The 23,105-nt window shown below is 40.3% G+C and overlaps 1 protein-coding gene across 2 annotated transcripts in view; it reads right to left on the bottom strand.

Moving 5' to 3' along the window:
• The window catches only part of ROS1 (ROS proto-oncogene 1, receptor tyrosine kinase), a gene marked incomplete at its 5' end in the record, with an annotated part of 117,138 nt that overhangs the window by 13,848 nt on the left and 80,185 nt on the right, over nt 1–23,105 (bottom strand). For both annotated transcript variants that reach the window (XM_080805488.1, XM_080805487.1), the window contains 8 exons: nt 6,530–6,664; nt 7,578–7,781; nt 7,994–8,091; nt 13,476–13,605; nt 14,767–14,831; nt 16,444–16,606; nt 18,124–18,259; nt 21,442–21,525. In XM_080805488.1, coding sequence (XP_080661614.1) covers nt 6,530–6,664; nt 7,578–7,781; nt 7,994–8,091; nt 13,476–13,605; nt 14,767–14,831; nt 16,444–16,606; nt 18,124–18,259; nt 21,442–21,525 — 1,015 coding nt within the window. The remainder of the gene's footprint in view (nt 1–6,529; nt 6,665–7,577; nt 7,782–7,993; nt 8,092–13,475; nt 13,606–14,766; nt 14,832–16,443; nt 16,607–18,123; nt 18,260–21,441; nt 21,526–23,105) is intronic.

Below are 23,105 nucleotides of genomic sequence, written 5' to 3'. Positions count from 1 at the left end.
TAGGATGATGAGGAACTCGGCGAGGAGTGACAGGTCTGGTCCATTCTGCCGGCAAGCAGCCCATGGTTTCTTTACCTTTTCTTTGCCCCCAGCTCCCACTGAACTGCTCCTCCCTTTCCTTTCTGTAGCCATAACCTTCTCTGAGGCTGCATCACATCTTGTGTATGCTCACAAGGCCCAGGGGGATCCCTTCCCATTTCTGTTGTGTGCCTACAGGATGTTCTTTGGTCGAATATCTAGCTTTCAGCAAAATGTTCACGCTGCGTGGGAAGCAAAGAAAGCTTGTGAGTACAAGCTTGACATTCTCTGTCTGGACATGCCCTTCTACCTTATTCCTGATGCTTGGTCTCCATGTCAATATGGGGGAGGGGGTCCCCTGCTCAAGGATCAACTTGCCATCCTCCCAAGCTGGGAGAGGTGGGCAATTGCCCACACTTGGCCTAACTGAAGCCTACAGGAGGTTTATCAGAACCTGGATATCCAACATCGTCACCCTCCTACCTCTATCTGTCAAGGTCTCTTCTTCCTATGCTTCCCCAGGGCTTAGAAGGAATGGGGTTTCTACTGCTCCCTCTTTTTAATTAGATTATCCTTACACAGAATTATAGGCTTTAGCTACTCAAACCTGGCACTTAACATATGAACAAGGAGCTAAAGGATTCTAGATAACCTCTCCCTCCTCCAAACCTGGCTTTTGAGTCTACTGATTTACTAAAAAGGTCAAAGTATCTGTTTGGTTTTTTGGTTTTTAAATTTTGTTTTGTTTTGTTTTGTTTACTTCCTGGAGCTAGAGGGCAGAATGGGGACAGGGAGAGAAAAACTGATGAAGAAACATAAGTTGGGAAGTGTTTAAAAATACTGGTGCTACGGGTGGCGCCTTCTGTTAAGCATCCGCTTCTTGGTTTTGGCTTAGGTGGTGATCTCAGGGTCATGGGATGGAGTTCCATGTTGGGCTGTGTGCTCCCTGTGGAATCTGCTGGAGACTCTTTCCCTTTGCCTTGCCCCTCCTCCTTCCCCATCCCTGGCTCACTGATCCTCACTCTTTCTAAAAATGAATAAGCCAATCTTTAAAAAATATTAGTATTACCATACAAGAGATTAATAAGCAGTTACAAATTATAAGTTCTTTTAAAATAATTACTAAAGAAAACCAATGTGCGCTCTAATAGAGATGGAACATTCTCAGTATGTTGCTTTCAGAAGTGACATTTAAGCCAAGGAACTTTGTAGGAAAATAAGATGTTATTCATGGGAACCGGGTGGGGATAGGATGCAGGGAACACACTAGAAGAGGGGAAAAGCACAGATAAATTCCTAAATTTGGAAAGAGCTGTCTCAGTTTAGAAACTGAAAAAAAGCCAGTGTGGTCAAAGAGCTGTCCTTGAGGGGGAGAACGTAAGGGAGGAGATCAGAAGAGGAAGGTGAGATCACGCAGGTCTCATAGGCCAGGCCAGGAGTTGGGTTTTATGGCACTATGATTCAAAGCTGTTGAATGTTTTTAAGAAGGCATGATCTTCACATATTTAGAGTATTACTCCAGCTGATATATGTGGAGAATGAATGGACTGTAGAAGGGCAAGTTAGAAGCAAAGAAGTTATTAAAGAAGACAAGGTGAGAGGACTAAGGTAATGGCAGCAGTGGTAGGGTAAATGTATATTCAATCCCTGGATGCCAACGACCAAGAAATCATTATAGGTATTGTATTTGGAATAGCTAGTATCTATGCTAGAAATTATGACAGAAAACCTCCATTCCATTAGAGTAGGGAATGCAAAGTCCATTTCCATCTGTTTCATTTCTTGGCAAACACTTCAGGTCAGAGTTGGTACTCAGTATCAGTATTATGGGGAAACCTAATATTGGTCTAGTTTCCAGTATTCGTCTGACCTCAGATACATTACAAGGAATTTACATTCTTTTTTTGAATTTTTTAAAAAGATTTTATTTATTTATTTGACAGGCAAAAATCACAAATAGGCAGAGAGGCGGGCAGAGAGAGAGAGGTGGAAGCAGGCTCCCTGCTGAGCAGAGAGCCCGATGTAGGGCTTGATCCCAGGACCCCGAGATCATGACCTGAGCCAAAGGCAGAGGCTTTAACCCAGTGAGCCACCCAGGTGCCCCCGGAATTTACATTCTTGATATAGAGTGCCCAACTTGGCTCTATTTCTTAAAAATGAGACTCAAAGCTGTGAACCTATCTTTTACATGTTTCTTTGTACCTCTCATTTAAAAACAGGGATGACACAAAGAATTGAACGAAGGATGATTAGACTCTGAAATAAAATATCATAATTTACATTTGATCATGCAATTTAAACCAATAGTTAAAGCAGAATCTTGGTGATTCACCTAAGGATTGTCCTAAGAGATGCGAGGAGAAAGTATACTTCACCATAGAAATCATATCCCTTCTGAAAATACAGTTGCAATTCAAAGATATTGCCAAAAAGTAAACAGATTCTCTCAAGACTTGCTGTATGTTAATTATGAAGGTTTTTTAATTTGTTTACAACCTACTTCATTACTTTTTAAAAGATTTTATTTATTTATTTATTTATTTATTTATTTGAGAGAGAGAGAGAGAGTACACCAAGGGGGAGAAGCAGGCTCCCCGCTGAGCAAGGAGCCCAAGGCAGGGCTGGATCTCAGGACCTGGGAACTATGATCTGCACTGAAGGCAGCCACTTAAGGGACTGAGCCACCCAGGCACCCCTAGCCTGTTTCGTTTCTATAAAGGTCTCAAGATACTTAACGGAGATGATTCAGAAGGCGAGAAAAGAAGAGCGAGAAGGAAGAAGGGGAAAAGGAAGGAGGATGGAAGGAGGAAGAAGCCATTCTTATAGCAGCTACTTAGTCTGTTTCTCACCCACTCACATGACCCTCCGAAATTCCAGCCTCTTGTTTCTTTTTTTTTTTTAACATTTTTATTTACTTATTTGACAGAGATCACAAGTAGAGGCAGACAGAGAGAGAGGAAGAAGCAGGCTCCCTGCTGAGCAGAGAGCCCGATGTGGAGCTCGATCCCAGGACCCCAGGATCATGACCCGAGCCAAAGGCAGAGGCTTTAACCCACTGAGCCACCTGGGCGCCCCCCAGCCTCTTGTTTCATCCATGTAACTTATTTCAACAGATATTCCTATCGTCTTTTGTATAAGGGGCTTTCAGTTACATTGAGTTCAATCATTATTCTTAATTTCAGATGGCAAGAATACATGACCTGATAGTAAATCAAATTTTTCTCTCCTACCATCCAGGAGCAAATGAGCAGGGGATTGCCCTAGATTAAGAAAAAGGAGCTCTAGAAAGCAACAGTCATTTAAAAATGGGGAGTGCAACTTTCACTTTTAAACAGCATTGAGGTGGCAATGGAATGAAAAGGCATTTATTAGTTTAACAATTCCTGAAACATGCATTTCTCATAGCTTTCAGATAAATTAATAACAACAACTATATCCTTGGCATCGGGTCTTCCCTTACAATCCTGCGCTTGTCACAATTCAATATCATGCTTATACTACATTAGAGTTACAAGTATTCGAACATAGTACTCTAAATAAACTTACAGGTCATTTGCTTTGTTAAAATTTCCCTAGGCTGGTTTTTCTAGCTCTACAAAATACTCACTCATACTTGAAATATTTCACTTGGCTAAGTGTTCAGATTCAAATTCCTCCATTCACCATGCCAACCCTTTACTCTTCTTTGCCCCAGTGTTTTTTTAAGATAGCATGAGACTCATTAGCCATGTTCACTATTGGTTTCTGTGAATATTATAGCCCTTGAACTCATAAAGCAATTGAAATTTAACAGATGAAAATTTCACAGCATCATTCAGTATGAAGGGGATGAGTTTCTATAGGAATTAAAACAGAGCACATAAAATACAGATTTTCCAGAACTCCCTTACTTCTTACAACCAATCCCAAAGAGACAATTAGCATCTAGGTGTATGTATTTTTAAAGAGGTGAAGATAAGATGGTGAACCTTCATGCCCTCCCATTGTCACCTCCTACATTCGAGATTCTCTCCAGTAGTTTTCGTTGCCACTGTGATACCTCTGTCAGAGAACCCCAAAGAGCTCTCACTTGAAGTAGATTGCCCTTTGATCCCGTTTCCTCTCAAGAGTGGCATGGATGTTGTGCAAACCGAGAGCTGAAGAGAATACTGAGGACCGGGCTTTCCAGCATATATCCCAGGCTATGGAGAGAAGGGCAGGAATGCTCTGAACTCCTGCATTCCATTAATAGTTGAGCACAGCGTAGCCATCTCTATGCTCACCTGACCCAGAGTGCACCCAGGTGCTGAGCATTTAGGCAGTGAATAGAAGGTGCTATGGGGCTCAGTACAGACTTTCAACCCTCTAAGCTGGGCCTGTGATCTCCGAGAACTGCTTCAAATAAAAATCAGTTCCCTCTGTACTCTAAGGAGAGTAGTTAATCTTTATCATGACAACTTAAGGCCGTGGCCAGATTGAATGGCATGGCTGAGAGCTCCATTTCCTAGCACACGTGTTTCCCTGGATGGCAATGGATCCTTAACCCTTCCGGGGGCTCTGACAGGGTGCAACGCTCGGGGGGATGGAACACGGCTTACTTTTTAATGACATGTTCACATCAACTTCAAAGCCACCAATGCAAAATTTGGGCTTTAAGTGAACTATAATTTTATAAAATTAGGGCAATAATGTATCCAACCAAGGAATTATTCAACATAAAGTTATATAGAATATGAAGTTATATAGTTATAGAAGTTATAGAAATTTATGTTATATAAATATAGAATACAAATGTTGCATAGAGCACCTCTTTCTGCCTATAAACAGAAATGTTTTTCTAGTACTTTTCTAGCAATGCTTGTTCCTCCTCTTTCCAGTTGCATATTTGGCTACACCTTGGTAGAGCAAAGTTCAACATACCTATATTTTTCTGCTCCACAACCTCCCAGTAATCCTCTCCAAAATAGATGAACACATCCATCAAAATGTATAAATTCAGTGATTGATTCCTAAAGTGCCTATCCGAAAAAAAAAAAAAAAACTGTGTACTTGCCATGAAGTATATGGTACCCCCTGGCAGCGGGGGGGTGGGGGGTGGGGGAGGCTAGATAAAATGCTAAGAGGATAACAAAAATTTGGTACAATTGAAAGTCTGAGGAAAATTTCTTCTGAGCATTTGATAGATACATAAGAGATACTAAGAAGTGATTAGTTTGCTAGCCAATAAAAACATATTTCATGCTTAGGCATGCTGGGGTTTTTCCTCAAACCCTAGACCAAAGGTTTTCAAATTCTGTATAATTTCTGACTTCCCATTTCCAGAATTTTTCCCTCTCTCCCAAAAGGACTATGAATCCTTTTTAAGCATGGTCACCAAACGTGATTGGGTATGTGTACATCTGATCTCCCTATAAATGTTCCAGAGTCTGTAAAAACTCAATCAGAAACAAGCAGTGATTCAAATACTCTTTTTCTTCTTCGTCTTCTAGCTGCAAGATTTAAATAATACAGAAATGTTCACCGGTAAAACATCCAACCAAGGTGCCCAGTTCTTAATCATCCTTTGGCTCCGGTCAGAATAATCCTCTAAAATAACACAGCATGGTCAAGGCAGTACAACCTCGTGCGTATCCGCATACTGCTAATTCCTTTTGCACTTGTCTGTACCACACAGTTTAGCACTTTATTACATGTGGGCTTGTTATCCAACTGTTCCGGGTGCATTTCTTTTCTTTCAAAACACATTCTGAGATGCTGAAGAGCTGGGCTCCTGGGTTGAACACCTATGTTTTCCATAAACTATATGGTTTGGTATTGTGCACATAACAGAAACCTCTATACTTGTTCAGTGTTTGTTCCTTTCGGAACTTTTTGGGTCAAACATCCCTTAGGAAAAGTTTCAAGACTTGTTATATCTGCTGAAGTTTTTCACAAGAAAGTAGATTTTACTCAGCAAAATGACTGGACTTATTTTTTTTTACAGTTAGATCGAAATCACTTACTCTTTGGAGAATCATGAATTTATTAGACTTCGATAGTCACCAGGTTTGGTTTAATAGAGTCCCTAATTCTTAGTCACTTTGTGTTAAGTTCATAAATAGATCGCAACCCATGTAATTTTTAATAGTACTATGTCCCAGTATCAGCTGCATCAACAGAGGCAATCCAATGTTTAAACAATATATTCCTATTTAATAGAATCTCCTAATATGCAAATCAAGATATTAGCCAAATTAGATCTTCCAAAATAAAATGAATATGTGTGTATTTCTTCATCAGAATTCATCTATCAAGAGTATAAATATATTCTACTCTTCTAAATTTTGTTTCTGAAGTGAATTATCATGCATATATAAAAAGAGACCATCGTGTATTTAGTAAATTAAATGTTATAATCAACTTACATTTTACGTAGGCAACACAGATATATAAATTCAAGTTTTTATTTTAAAACACCATGCCAGTGAGGCATAAGACTGCATGGGCAACTGTTTTGGGTTTTTAGGTGCTTATATTAGCATAATTAACTTACAAATCATCAGGACAATTTCTTGGTGGCTCCAGTCTCCCTCCTGTTTGCACATAGTTTAAAACCTCAAGGTTGGAATGAGTTGGATAAGGCTGATGACCAAGAGTTAAAATCTCCCAAATCAGAATTCCAAAAGACCTAAGGATGTTAAAGAGTTTACTTTAATTATACTTATTACAAACATCATGTTTAGAGTAGTTTGTCCAATGCAATTCCTGGGGCTATTGGGGTCTGCTTTGTGATTGGCATTATTGGCCCCATAAAAGGCAAATGGGAGACTTAAAAGTAAGTTGACCTCAAGAAAAAGTAGAAAAAGCAACTGCCTACTAGCAACACTTCAAAGGTGATAGGAAGGCTTAGGGGACACACACACACACACACACACAAACACACACTTTGTTCCTCCTCCCAGCTGAAACTGCACTGCAGACCTCCATTACTTGAGGCTTTCATAGCATCGATGTGCAGACTAATGCAGGGGTAAGCAAGAAAGCATTTCACCTTTTCCCCCATGAGTTTGAACGCTAGTAAACATGAAGGGGAAAGGCGTGAATGTGAACTGAGGTCCAGTTTTCTCTCATCACCAATTTTGACTGGGGCCAGTCCAGCTTAAAAGTTATTGAGTAGGTCTAATCAAAATTTGGGATTCACGAGCTAACATGAGTGCCCAATTCTAGTAATAAAGAGATGCCCAAACTTCCCCAATGTCATACTGTTTTTGAGATCCATGATTTAAACTCTTACCTATAAATTAATGATCCCACATCCCAGAAGAGTAGGCATTTGGACACATACTTGGACACTGAGTCATATTTATGAATTCCTATTAGTCACAGTCACTACGCATTTGGACAGCAATCGAATCCTTGAAGTAAATGTATCTATTTCACATTTACGATTAAGATAATGGATCAAAACTGATGAGGGTGAGGGAGGAAAATACTGAGACCCAGGAATAGTCCCACAAGTTTTAGTCCCACCTTTCATATTCCCTTCTGGCTCTGATATTGGCTGGGTCTGCCTGAATTCCTCTGTGTATTGTTAAACTCACCATACGTCAGACTGAGTAGTGAAGATTCCATCCACCAAACTTTCTGGAGCCATCCACCGAACCGGGAGTAGGCCTTCCCCTGTCTTTCTATAGTAATCATTTTTATAGATGTCCCTCGCGAGTCCGAAGTCCCCAATCTTCACTACCCGTGATGGACTGGTATAGTCTTTCACAGACACAAGGCAATTCCGAGCTGCCAAATCCCTATGGCAAAAGCTATATTTAATGCTAATAATAAAGTTTCAGAGCTCAGACAAGGAACCCTAGTAGGTCTTTAGAGAAGAGAAACTTTTTACAAAAAATTTTGCTATTTTGAAGTCATGAAATGTTTAATTATCTTGTATGTTCTACCCAAACCACAGGTGATTATCGTGTCAATGTCCGCTAAGAACCTTGATTCTAGAATATCACCGTACCTGTGAATGAAATGCATCTGCTCCAAGTAGACACAACCTTTTGAAATATCTACACACAGATCTACAAGGTCAACCAAGGTGAGTAAAGGACCATGAAACTGTAAGAAATGAAAGAAAAGTTACAAGTACTTTTCCAGTTTGTACAAAACATACAAGTGATGTTTTAAAGGTATTTTTAGTTTGGGTTACAAGAATTCAAACAAGGAAGGAAAGAGCTAGATTTACTACTTTCTACTGAAATATACACAAGTAAGATGTTTTATTAGTCAGAGGCAATATAAGATCTTTATTGGAAAGATCTCAGGGTGTCAGTTCAGACAGACCAAGATTTGAAACCTAGTTCTGCTACTTATGAGTTGTGTGAACTTGCTCATGTTGCTCAATTCACTAAACAACTTTCTCATATGTGAAATGGGAATAAGAAGACTGGTCATATAGGATCTGAGATAAGATTATATATATATATATATATATATATAAAACAGGCCCATAATAAATAGTAGCTCCATCAGAAGATGTAAGAGTGATAATTTAATCAGTACTAGCTAGGTTAATTATTGGCCCAATGTCACCCTGTAATGTCAGGCCATGGTCTTGTTCCTCAGATGAGCCCCCATATAAATGGTTGGCAGCACTCTATTTCAAGGTCACAGATGACTCCTCTCCTCCAGAGAGCCAGCATGTCTATATAGTTGAACCTATACCAGCTGCGCTGATTTCTACATTAAAAAGCCAGTGGAAGTTTTTATTGGTACCATCTGGAAAAAAATTTAAAGTTCCTTCCCAAGGTTACATTCATATCTTGTCTTTCCCTTGCCATTTCCCTGCAAATACCCTGGCTCAGGCCATTATCTTCCCTATCTGACACATTCCAAACTTAATCTTTTTTTTAAATATTTTATTAATTTATTTGACAGAGAGAGTGAGATCACAAGTAGGCAGAGAGGCAGGCAGAAAGAGAGGGAGAATCAGGCTTCCTGCTGAGCAGAGAGCCTCATGCGGGGCTCGATCCCAGGACCCTGAGATCACGACCTGAGCCGAAGGCAGAGGCTTAACCCCCTGAGCCACCAAGGCGCCCCCCAAACTTAATCTTGATTTCCATCCACATCCTTCACTGAGCAACTCAAATGATTCCCAACTTTGAAATCCCTCAATTTCTCATAGATGAGTGCTCTTAAGTGCTGCTCCCTCTGTCTCCCCCAACAAGCTCATGTTTTGTCCCCAAACTAGGAAGACCTTCCATGTTCTCAAACTCAACATCGCCATGGTCCCACTCCACCACACCTCAGTCTGATAGCGAGGCTTGATCTTACTCCCAGGAATCAATCTCCCTGCAACACGGTTCAGATCCAGCAGACACCAGACACGGGCCTCTTGGCCTATGTCTGAGCTCCTGCTGGGTATCCCGACTGGTTCTTCGGTTCCTCTGTGAGTGGAATCCTGTTCTGCTTTTGGCAAACCCCACTCTACTGAAGATGCTCCTTGCTTAGAATCGAATCTTTCTTCTGAGCTTCAGGCTAATGGCTAGCATCACGTTCCCTGTGGACAGATTTTAATGCTGCCTGCCTGCCAAGGTGTCTAACTACCCCTTGCTCCTGACAGCCCCTGTGACAACCTTTTAGGATACTTCATCACCCCATGTTGTGGCTCCTGGACTCCAGATGCTCCTGCCCTGCACTGTCACCTGTCATCTCGTGCCAAGCCCCCAGACATACGGAGCCTCCACCTGGGTCTGTTCCTGGTCATGGATTTTCATGACTCTTGTGGGAAGATGTTGTTTCAGAGACTGGTCTCTCCCCTACTTTCATTGTGTCTCAAATGGAAGACCTCTTCCATGAAGCCTTCCCAGTTCTCCTAAGTTGGAAATCATCTCTCTCCTCTTGGTTTCCACAATATAGTCTCTACTGCACTCCAATAGGCCCTCCTGCTTTCTATCTTAAATAGGTTATTTATATGTGACTTACCTCTCTATCGTGTGGCAAAGTCTTTGAAAGCAAGAGCCACATCCTTCACTATTGTATAATAAACATGTAGCAAAAAACCTGACCAGTTGATTGTATCTGGCTATCTATTTATACTATTTTGATAGATTGGTTTTGGTTTTGTTTTTTACTTTCTTCTGTCTTAATAGATTCTTAGGCTATCAGAGCTTAAAAAGAAAGAAGAGCCTGAGAACATTTTCAATTCAAGATCCCATTTTATAGATGCAGAAACTGAGGTCCTAAGAATGAAAGATTGGACCAAGGTGTATGGGGCTAAATGCAGGTCAATCCTGGTGTATTTGACCCAGCACTGCCATCTTGGACCCAGGATAGGGAAAGCATGCGTGTAGCTATTCTGGAATGTTGCCTCTGAGCATTCCCTGTGGAGGAAAGGCTGGCTCCAACTGAATTTAGCATGATGGGGACTTAGAGCCTGTTGTGTTCTGGCACTCAGCACCTACCAGCATTCTGCCCATTGGTGGGAGTAAGGGCAGTGAGGCACAGAAGCTATCCTGCCCAGGAAAGGGCGTGGAAGAACCCTTGAGAACCAATCAGTAGAGCCATCAGTATCCTGACTAAATAAGAATAATTTGGAAAGAGCTGGCCCGTGTTTTCCATTTCATCCCTCTTCTTGACCCCAAACAAACAAAGCACAATCTACAGATAAATGGTCTTGTTAAAGATGGGGACTGAGTGTGTGCATTTTTAGTCCCACTCCCTCCCCAAACCTTACTAAGATGACAGTAGAGGGAAAACGGTTATAATCTTACGAGTACAAATACAACAGGAAATTAAATTTAGTGCATGAAACATTTGGGGGAAGTGAAGTGGATGGAGGGGTGGTCCTTCAGCAGAGCTGAGAGACAGTTGGGCTGCCTGCAGGGGGAAAGGCAAGAATTAGGCTGTGTTTCACTAGAAAACTCTCTACAGGCTCTGCAGTTGGAGGTAGCAGACATCTCTGAATGCAGGGGTGAGGGGCAAGCCTGGAAGCAAGAGGAATGTTTGGAAGTTTATTTTAGGAGCTAACTAGATCCCAGGTCCTCCCACCACAGCAGGAGGCTTTCCACTGTAGAAAACACACACACACACACACACACACACACACACACACACACGGAATTAGAACAACTCCAAGTTCAAAGATATCAGTCACACTCAGACATCGTGCTGAAAATGGAGAGGAAAATTAAATGAGAGCCCCTATACTCAGCCCTTGGACCTTCACCCTCTCCCCTCTCACCTCCCTGAACTGAGGCTTAGGCCCTGATAGCCCAGGCAGGACACCAGCAGATTCCTCCCTGGGGAAAGTGGGGTGTGCCAGGGAAGATACCCAGATACTGTCCTTAGGGGATTTGGGAACCCCCAGTGAAAAAGCAGGGTCCCACATGACAACCAAAAGGAAGCTACCACAGATATACAGGTTCTGGTCAGCCTCTTAGACCTCACTGTTAAATAAGACCAGCCACAAATCACCAAACTGCTTGAGAAAAGCTTCTCACATTACAAACAGATCCAGAACAAAGAGGATAAAGGAAATCAGGACAATGCAGGAAGCAAATTAATACTTTAAAAAACTATAGTTAGTGTCCTAGGAAAGATTAGAGAAGATTTTGCCCATATGAAAAAAAAAAAACACGATATTATTTTAAGAAGGAATCAAAACATAAGAATGATTCTGTGGAAAATTAAATCTTAAATTCTATTTAAAAAATTACAGAACGCTCCCACAATTGAGAGCACAAATACAGAGTTGGAAAATAGACGAAAACCGCTAACAGAACAAAAGGATAACACAAAGAGGTCCATTATCCAGCTAATAGAGTTTCGAGAACAAGGAAATAGAGGGAACAAAGAATTTTATTTATTATCAAAAAATAATATAGAAAAAAATCCCAGAACTAAAAGGGGTGATTTTCCAGACCGAGTGTCCAGATTGATAAAAAGTACCACAGATAAGAAGTTCCTAAAATTTTCCGGAGAGGAGGGGCAGAAAGCAGGTCACTGATCGCAAGTCCAAGAATCGGAATGGCATAAGACTTCTTAAAGGCAACTGTACAAGCTAGAAAACAAAAGCGAAGGGGTTTTCAGCCTAGAATCCACCCAACTTATTCATTAAGTGTAAGGGAAGAAAAAGGACATTTTTCTCAAAAAGAGGGGTAAAAAGGAGACTTTTGCCTCACATGCATGCTTTCTTGTGCTTTCTCTCATCCACAACAGAATAAAAAAGTCATGGAATAGAGAAAACTAAGGTCCAGCAAGGAAATCAGCAGGGTAAATCTGAAAGGAACCCCAAGGATAACAGATCTGCAGGGAGCCCAGAGGACAAGTGCCTATATTGGCTCCAGCAGGAAACTGTCCAAGAAAAAAACCTGTCAGGTGCTGGATCAGCTGTGACAGAACTGCTACAATTTCGTCAGAGCTGAGGTATATAAAAAAATGAAGCAACTGGGGAAAACAAAAGAGGTGTTTATTATTCTCGCCCAAAGGAGGGAAGAAAACACAATCACAGCTTTTGAGTAACTCAGCTGTAAGTAATAGTCATAGTAATGTAAGTCTGCACTATTGATTAATCTGAAAATTTTGATAGCGGTCGGAGGATGGGGAAACACACTTGCCAATGTATAGGGCTGGTGGAGTGTTGTCTGGTCCTGAGTCAGTCCAAGACAGTTAAATTCTCACCTCTCATAGGAGGGAGTCAGGAGATTTCCTCCAAGACTGAAAAAATCCATGTGCAGCAGTATACATGGAGTGTGTAGGAGCATGGAAGTAAATACCAGAAGAAATGTGTAGATGGCTGCCATGTGAGAATGAGACAGTCTTTCACTATAAACCATGTTTTCTATTTCAGTGTTTTAGTCACAGAACACGTGCTTCGATAGAAATAAAAACCAATTTTTTTTAATCTACAGATTTAAATGTTAGTGTCTTGTTTCCTCTCATGTGTTTCTCATCTGAGATAGAAGGTAAGTTCCCACAGGTGTTGTCACAGCTGGCCCTGATTCCACAGTCTTTGCAGGTGGGTGCTGAGGGGAGAAGACCAGGGAAGACCAACACAAACTTGTGGCCAACACAAGTTTGAAATGCCTATGAAAATCCAAACAGATAAGCCAACTGGGTAGGGACAGAGAGTAGTCGGTAAAGACATGAGGGCTTGCAAGTAGCAGTTTGGGACAGACAGGCACATAGATTAAGTATAGAGAAAGATGTGCCTTTCCAACGCCCCACAATCTCTGTTCTCCAGGAAACATGATTTTGGGAGTGAGGTACCTATTTTCCCACTAAATACTAAAAACAGCCTCAAATAACCAGAAAATGCCAGAAGTTAGCCCAGGATTCTAAATGTCCTAATCCAACAGAAGGAAATACAAGAATTCTTTCCACAGAAATCTTCAGAGGTTCGACCATCAACCCAAACTGCAGCCTACTGAATTTAAAGAAACTGAGTGGGAGATTATAGGGCCTTTGCATTACAAAACCAATACGGGGACCGCATTTCCTACCTTTGTCATCCGGGCTTTACGCAAATAGGTAAGAAGGTCTCCTCCTTCCATCAGTTCCAGGATAATGTATTGGGGTTCGTTCAGCAGACAAACTCCAAGCTGTTTCAGGATGTTGGGATGGTTAAATTTGCTACAAGGTGGAAAGAGACAGTCAGGATGACATGACAGCAACAGGCACCCTGGCCCAGGGCCTTTGGGAAATAGAGCAATTATTTATCTCCATTTTCCTTCAAAACTCCTGTTTGGGTCGGGGGCAGGGGTTGTTTGGTTTTTCGCTAATAAATGAAAGTCTCTTTTTCCAAGAACTGGTCCATGTGCTTGCCTTAGAGAGATGATACGGCAACCCCTAGTGGCCAGCTCCTACGGCTGGAACAGGTGATCTTTAGAAGAAACGTTTATAGGAAGTATTTTATGTTTTGGTAAAGAAAGTAATCTTAACTACTATCCTTCAGAAGATACTTGAAAGCATTACATTTTCAGTCATCACAAGTATATAATATAATTCTTTCTTTCGGAGAAACAATTCAGACACGCAGGTTTGGCTTCCACCATTTTCTCCAGACTTCAAACCAAGGAAGCCCAGATCTAATGATTAGAACCCACAGCTGAGACCCCCAGGGGCTTCTGCCTCAGGCTCTCTTTTTTTTTTTTTAAAGATATTTATTTATTTATTTATTTGACAGACAGAGATCACAAGTAGGCAGAGAGGCAGGCAGAGAGAGAGGAGAAAGCAGGCTCTCCACGGAGCAGAGAGCCCGATGCGGGGCTCGATCCCAGGACCTTGGGATCATGACCTGAGCCGAAGGCAGAGGCTTTAACCCACTGAGCCACCCAGGCGCCCCTCAGGCCCTCTCTTTAAGACGCCTCGGAGCACTTCTCATGATGAGCAACTAACTCTAACCTTGAAGACAAGTTTACTAAGACTGAGGGTATTTTTACTGACATCCCTGTACTTGGAGTTCGCTCCCTTACTCCGGATATGAGCCACTACCACACGTTTAGAAGAACACACACACGTTCAAAGCCCAGCAGCTTCAGACATCACTTGCAAAACACATTGCTTGTTGAAGGTCAAAGAAAGGAAGAACTTTTGCGCGAGGACTGCCTGTTGGAAGTCTGGTTTCTACAGAGCCCTTGTCACCACAGACATATTTATGTTTCAACTTAAGCCATGTTAATTTGAGTCATGATCTGTGATGTCGGGTCATTTTGAATGTTAAAAATTCACCAATCAGATATAAAAGCTTTCTACCCTTCTTAAGGGAAAATGAAGCCAGGACTACCCCAATACCTCATCAGATGTGCCTCTTTCAGGAATTCAATCTTCTCCTGGTCTGTGGAGCCCTTCTTCAAAGTCTACACAACATAAAAATAAGCCAGGAATCAGTAGAGCTCATTTCTGTGAGCTCAGCAGGTTAATGGAGACCATCTTTGTTTTGTTTTGTAATATTCACCCTCAAAGCTGGAAATAGATCATGGCTAATATATGTGCATGTGTTCTGTAAACTCATTCAAAATTTAGCCGGTGTTAGAGCTAGTGTTCAAGTGGGAAAGCCTGAAAGACAAAAGATCTAGTAACATCTACTATTCCCTCCCTCCAAAATTCCCTCCAAAAATGTAGAAATTTTTAAAAGTGTAGGTGTGTAGGCCAGTTTCTTAATTTTCAAAATTTTCTACCCAATATCTATTTCTCCCTGCTCCCTTGTTAATAAAACTATATTTGTCTCCTAAAGGCAAGATGCCCAGTTCCAGACAGTTTGGTCTAAATGAATCAGGAAACTTGTGTTTTGTAATTCTCTAGCCTCCCTTGAAAACAGGGGTGATCATCTGAGTCAATTCTGGTCAGTGAGGTGTAAGGGGGAAACTGTTGAAGGGGCGAGAAGCTTGTGGAAAACTTCCACTTTTTGGAACATACACATCTAAAATCATTCTTCCCCCTTGCCCTGACCTGAATGAAGAACCAATGCCTGATCTTTGGCAACCATCTTGGGATGATGAGGTAACACACATGTACAAAGTCAAGAGAGTTTCAGATATCCTGGCTCTGACCTAACACAGTACTGCCCCAAAAACCAGCAGTCCTCTAGTTATGTGGGAAAAATAAACACTTGTTTACACCAGGTAAGGCTAGACTGCACCATTGGCAGTGGAGAGGATTTTGCCAACATTCCTGGTTGTATAGCCCTCTCTCAAAGCAACAAATTCCTAACAAGCAGTGGTCTGGATGTTGCCCAATTACATAAAAGATTCATCATCCCTCAATGAAAAGGTTTTAGACAAATATGAGATTCTTAAAACTACATTCAACATATACCATTGGAATAACTGTGTTGTACAGGGGTCAGCAAACTATAGCTTGGAGACCAATGCCAGCCTGCAACTTTGTTTGTACAGCTTGAGCTCTGAAAATAGTTGTTCAGTTTTAATTTTATATATTTCCAGCTTTACTGAGGTATAAGTGACACGTTACATTTTCAAATGGTTGGAAAAAAGTTGAAAAGAGGATATTTCTTAACACGTGAATATGTTAGGAAATTCACATTTCAATTCTCATAAATAGAGTTTTACCAGAACATCACCACCCTCTTGAGTTCACATATGGACTAGGGCCGCTTCGCTCTGTGAGGGCAGAGCTGCGTAGTTGCAACTGACGCCAAATGTCCAGCAAGCTCTCTACTCTCTGCCCTCGTACCAGAGACATGGAGAATGCGCTTTACACCCCTGGTCCTCTTATAGTATATTCAAAGGGGAAAACCGCCTGCCAAGCCTTAGCTAATTAGTAACCTTAGAGGTAATGACGCATTACAGAGCTTATGGAAGAAATGGAAGAAACATTGTCATTTCTGTTGTTATGCATGGACTCCCAACTTCAGCTCTCTTCTCGCTCATATTTTATTATACTTTTATCCACGTAAATTCATAAAATTTGAAGATCCAACACGTCAAGGAATTAAAAGCTCCATGTTACCTTCACTGCTACTTTGGTTTCTCCACTTCCAGCTCCTAAGATGTCTATCGCCGTCCCTTCATACACTTCTCCAAAGGCTCCACTTCCCAATGGGAGGCGCAGAGTCAGTCTTTCCCGAGGGAAGGCAGGAAGACTTTCAATCTCCTCTTGGGTTGGAAGAGTACTGGAAAATAATATTTTTGGTGTTCCAAACTGCATTGGTTTACAAGTTGGTGTTGAGTGTTAGTGTTTTGAGAAAGAGTATGAGAAAGAAAGAGACATCCCTTGATTTTGCAAAACCGCTCTATGTAATACAATGTAATATAATGACATGGATTCTTATGTTTCTATTCCTTCCCTATTCCACCATAAGGATATTCCTTCCTTATTCTAAAACACAGACAGAGCATGTCACGTCACTTCTAGGCACCATAATCTTGATAGAAACATGCCTTTGTGTGCATAGCCTCAAGAATTTTTACTATAGCTTGTTTTGTTAAAGTTATGAGTTATTTGTTTCTTCAGGTAATCAACTTAAGTAAAAAGCTATTGCAAATTAGTAACAAATACATCTGGGTTTATGAGCCTAAAAACTTTCACTTTGGGGCGTCTGGGTGGCTCAGTTGGTTGGGCGACTGCCCTTGGCTCAGGTCATGATCCTGGAGTCCCGGGATCAGGTCCCACATCGGGCTCCCTGCTTGGCGGGGAGTCTGCTTCTCCTGACCTCTTCCCTCTCATGCTCTTTCTCTCTCTCAAATAAATAAATAAAATCTTTAAAAAAAAAAAAACTTTCACTTTAACCATTTCACACACCTGATCTTTTGTGTAAAACAAAATTTAGTATGACTACAGTAATCAACTCTTTCTCCTTAACTTTTAGAAGCCAGCTCTCACTTGGAATATTATGAGAGGGAAAAAATTGTCTGCATTCAAAATGCTTTGAGTGCTTAAAAGAGAATCTTGAATATCAAATGTGCTGAGTATTTCCTCAAGGAAAAGTCACCTCTGAATCACTAAATTAGATCACCCCTGTGTCTACTTCAAATCTTTCATTTGTATATCTTGGATTATAAACTTCAAGGCCTAGACTACATAATTCCTTGTAGCTGAGGCCATAACACAGTGTCTTACATAAACCACAATACAGTGTCCTGCATAAAAAGACATTTAAATGTTGTCTTTAATTATTTTGACTACATCAAAAACTAATGACATACTATAAGTTGGCTAATTGAATTTAAAAAATTATGATGACAACATAAGTTCAAAACTCAACTATCCTAAAGAGCTTTTGTAGGCAATCACCATACAACTTCTGAAAACAGACTCGGATGGACTTCACAGCGCAGGCATGGCACCCCTGGGATTCCTCTCTTCTGGATGCTTCCAGCTGAACCAATCGTGCTACCATGTTCTCTTCCATACAGTATTTATGTCCTTGTTTCATTTACTTTATAACTATGCAACAAAACACTGGAACATGATGGAATTTTGCTTATTTTCTTTAGGATAGAATAACCACATAGATTGCCAACAATCTCAGGTCACATTTGAAAATGGAAAGGGATGTTATTCATAATCATGCCAGAATAATGAGCATAGACCAGGACAATTGCAGGCAGCACGGGACCCATGGGCACTCTCTCTATAGTTGCCCACTCTTCATCTAGGTATCCCGTAGTGATGGCCCAGGTTACATACTGTATGGCATAGCAGGCATTAGCCAGCCCTACTCCAGCCGCCAGACCGCGAAGCTCAGCCAACTCTTTGTCTTCGTTTATGAGACCCGTCAGCCCTTCTCTGGGAGTTTTTTGATTTTTTAATTTTCTGTGCCACACTATAAAGAGAAGAGGACACAGTTTACAAAATAAAACATTGCTTTCTTTTTCCTTCAGGAAATGTTAACATTTTAAGTGTTTATATATAAGAACACCATGGGTAGAATAACAATTTGTTTGAAAACTGTGTCCATAGTAGAAAAACTAATTACATCAGGTCCAAAGACTTATAAAAACTCATAACTTATACCACGTAACTTCTTACTTCATGTCTCAAACCAAAGCTTTATGCATTTCTTATTGCTGTTATAAACGAATTGAAGAATCTTAATATCAGAACTTAATTCTCAAAACCACCTTTAGAGTCAACATAAACCAAAATAAATTTGCATTATAATTATTAAATAATTATTTGCATTATAATTAAATCACAAATTTATTTCTGAGTCCAGATCTGTCCACATTCTACTCCTATAGGCGATCTGAGGAATGCTTTCAATTATAATGGCATGCATTTTTTTTAAATGCAGAGTACAGGAATTTATACCATTGTTGTTCATGTACACATATCCAAGTCTACAGAAAAACTATTAGAATGAAACCCCCCAAATGTTAGTAGTGGTCCTCTCAGTTGTGAAATCATGGATGATTTATATTGTCTTCTTCATACAATGAGCAAATACTATTTTCATCATCATAAAAATAAGCAATTTTTGGAAGATTAAAATACAATTATGTCATAGGATCAACCATCTATACTAGAACATTGGTTCAGAAGTTGAAAACAGCAAGGATGTTTTTTAAGATGATCATTAAAATTTGAATTTTATCCCATGGTAGCCTTTATATCCAACAGGTTAGCATTTAATTCAAGTGAAATTCCACCTGAGGGACCACACAGGGAAAGATTTTAAATACATTTGCTAACGCAATTTTTCAAAGCTGAAAAGCTGTCCCTACTGCTTTTCATTTTCTTAAAAGCCCATTCTGGCCCCCATCCCCCATGATCCCTTTTGAGACCCTGACATTCTGCTGATCTCTCAGTTCTCAATGTCTAAGACCAAGTGTAGCTCTCAGTCTGCATTTCTACCATAGTGCCCAGCACATGTCATGTCCTATATTGCCTTCTATATCTCACTATTTATATTTTCACACAGGTACGTCTTACCTCCCTCATTAAATGGCAAGCTGCCAAGGTCAGCAATTGTATGTTACAGCTTCATATTTCCCTCTGCTCCCAGCAGGAGGCTAATACTGCCTGTTAGATGCAACCACTCACCAAAGCTAAGGCTGTCGATGTTTATTTTTAAATCATTGTTTCAATTTTATATTTATAAGTACCACTGCTGAGAGCCCCAGAGCAATACAAATATGTTTAAACAACTGCTTTTCCTTATTTTAATAAACTCGATCTTTTCTCATGCACTCACCCATTCCTACTAGTAAAACCACATGCACTGCTACTAAAGGCAAAGAAGCAAATCAGCTTAGCTGTACTAAAAAATTCTTTAAGTTCCAAATAGAATAAAGACCTTTAAATCCTGAGAAAGTCAGATATCCATAGGATGTCTCGAAAGCACAACAGGTTGTCTGAAATTATCTCATGCTCACCCACTAGAGTGACAGGTTTGAACAATGGTGATGTACACGTAGGCAAGCAAAGGTCAGATGAAAGATTCTTCGTGTAATTCTCCTTCCCAGTAGGAAAGCAGACAAGCAGTCAAGCCTATATGCCAACTGCCAAATATACTACAGTGATACGTGTCATTCTGGAGGGGCTGGCTTAGTGGCACAAGCATCAGCTGTGCAATACTTAGACTCCCTGGAACCACAGGTTAAGATCCTGGCAGGGTCAGCTGAAATTTTTAGCTTTCCAAGTTAGCTGAAGGAGTTCCAGATATCATCTGGGTGGAATCCGTGAAAAGAAATCTGAATTCAAGTTTCAGTGTTCTGTCTGATAGTTTACAACTCCGATCCGTTTGGGGAAAGAATAAAGATTTAGACTACTTAGTAAAATACTGGCTTTCTTTATCCTAAGAGAGTTTAGCTTTATGTTTGTAACTTTTCCTTACACTTTCCCCTCTAACTTTCCCTTCTATATGAAAAAAACAGACCACAATTTCCTAAATATGTACTTGAGCATTCTTTTCTGGTAAATATCATGTCTGTCTTTCTTTCTTTCTCTCAATATTTTATTTATTTATCTGAGAAAGAGAGAGAGATTGAGAGAGAGAAAGGCCAGAGGGAGAAGCAGACTCCCCACTGAGAGGGGAACCCAATGTGGGGACTCGATCCTGAGACTCCAGGATCATGACCCGAGCTGAAGGCAAATGCTTAACTGACTGATCCACCCAGGCACCCTGTCATGTCTTTTTCATAATGCTTTTGTATGTCAGGGACTCATAATATCAGTAAGTGATAAGATGACCAAATACCTTATGATTCAAACCAGGACATTTGGGGCACTGAAAGTCCTATTAATGTTTATACTGAAACAACAGGAATGAACCAGGATGTATGATCACCGAAATAACCCTATAGCCCAATATTTGGCCCCAATATTTCTGGGGTTGTCACTGTATTTTCTCATTAAAATAAATCTTAAAAAAAAAAAAAGACTTCTAGGACCTGCACATTAGAATAAAATGAAGATTGGGAAATAGCTACCTTTTTATCTACCTAACAAATACTTCTGCTTTCCTGGACATTATAAATGAGCAAGGATTTGAAATAAGCAAGTCAGATGTCTGAAAGCGAGAGTAGACCCTACAAGCCAGAGATGGGTCATCTGCAAGAGAGGAACCCTGCTCCTTCCAAACCAGTCTGTCTACCTGCCTGGAGACCCAAGCTATCCCAACCAAGGACTGTCACTGGTCTCCTATTAACCCTACGTTTTTTTTTAACATCCGGAGTTATTTTTTTGTTTGTTTATTTTCAACTATAAGACAATCTGAAACAAATACTGGTTTAAAGAAAGCTAAAAGTTGGTGCCTTTTTAATTAGTTTTATACCAGTTTTATACAAATATACCATCAAGTATAAATACAGATTATATTTTTCATAAAACAGTTACTCTAAGATCTGAAAACATTTCACAGAAGTTAGTGCTTATGAAAGTATAGCCAAAGGTAACTGTGAAATTTATGCATCTATTTCATGTGGGAGGTTAAATACACTAAGTGATAAGTCAACTGATATGATCAAGGTTACTACCTGTATTTTTTACAGCTATTATACTTACCAAAGACCACTGGGATTGTAACAACCAGAAATATTCCAGTTATAATAGTAAGTACAATGCTTGTTTCCGGTATCCAAAAACCATCTAATAAAATAAATGAAAAAAAGTTAATTTGCAGAACAAAGCTAGGTATTTTCAGGGGTATGCCAGATATGCCTGAAGTAGCTCCTACCAAATTTTTGCAAGCCAGTTGTTAAACCACTGGTAGTTTGAAATCACCCACAGCAAGAGTGTTTAACCCCACAGGAAATCAAAGTCAAGGTTTAGTTGGGTTTGGTTTTCCAAAGATCTGGCTTACCAATACACCATTGTGAACCACCCAGGTTTTACTTCAAAATAGCTGAGGAAACATGCTTAATCTTTTTAAGGAATTTGGAACAAAGATGTCTCCATATTCATATATAATCAGGGTTATTATTTCTTCCATAATATCTTGATATACCTTCAGTTCTATGAGTATTAAACATAGAAATGTGGTACCTTCTCTTGGGTAGTCTCAGTTGAGGAGAAGGCAAACATGTAGGGCAGAGCTCAGCAAACCATGGCGTGTGGGCCAAGTCTGGCCACAGTCTGATTTCTACTGCCCCTGAGCTAAGAATGATTTTTAACTATTTAAAGTATTATTTGAAGAAGAAGCAGCAGCAGCTACAGATATCAGATGTAGTCTGCAAAACTTAAAATATTAACAATTTTGGGTTTCCTTCAGAAAAAAAAATGCTGAGCTTTTATCCAGATAATTATAATACAAATAAGAATGATACAAATATTATATAGAATAATATAGGCTGTGTGTATGTAAAATGCAATAATTCTTCTTGCTTAAGGAGCATTAGTTAAGCATCAACTGTGGGCTCATTTAAGTCAGGCCTTGAAGGATGACAAAAATTTCAGTTGACAGAAAGTGAGAGAAATAAAAACCCAGCTGAGGAGTGAATGGCAGGTGGTGGGAGCCCACATTCTAGGCTGAGGGATGCAAAAGCTAAAGACCTAGTGTCATGAAAAGCTTTTTACCAGTTTGATATGGCTATAGCATAGGGATAGATGTTGGAAACAATGAACCACAATTGGAGGACAAATCATGGAGGGCCTTAAATGCCACACAGAAGTTTGCACTTGATACTGAAGGCAACGAATGGAGATCCATTTCAGGGATTTCAGAGAAGGGCTGAAGTAATCCAACTTGTGCTTCAGCTAGATCAACTGTCAGCAGTGTGATTACGCCAAGAGCACAGGCAAGAAATGATAACCTAAATGAGGAAAGCCAAGGTGGGAATAAGAAGAGGAACACTCAACAGACCGAAATCAAGATGGTAAATCAACAAAACTCGGTGCCCAAGTAGAGGGAGAAATTAAATATTGAGATTTCTAGCCTATATGATTAGACAGATGATATTTCATGATCTAAAACGGGATACAGAGTGGAAGATGTAGAAAGCATCATTTTAGTCCAGTTGTGTAGAATATTTGAGTATGCGGAGCACGAACATAAGGCTGGATCCAGACCAGACTGTGGACAGCCTGGGAAGCCTATCCAGAAGCATGGACTTGAGGCATTGGGCATTAAGAAGTAGCAGATCATCGCTAAGGAGAAAAACGACACAAGGATGCTGATGTTTTAGGAAGATCACATCAGATGAAATGAATAGTTCCATACTCTGGATGAT

Source organism: Martes martes, assembly GCF_963455335.1.
Source record: "Martes martes genome assembly, chromosome: 6".
In the NCBI taxonomy this organism is placed as follows: Eukaryota; Metazoa; Chordata; class Mammalia; order Carnivora; family Mustelidae; genus Martes; species Martes martes.
Note: the sequence above shows the minus strand (reverse complement) of the source record. Positions and strands in the feature narration are given on the sequence as shown.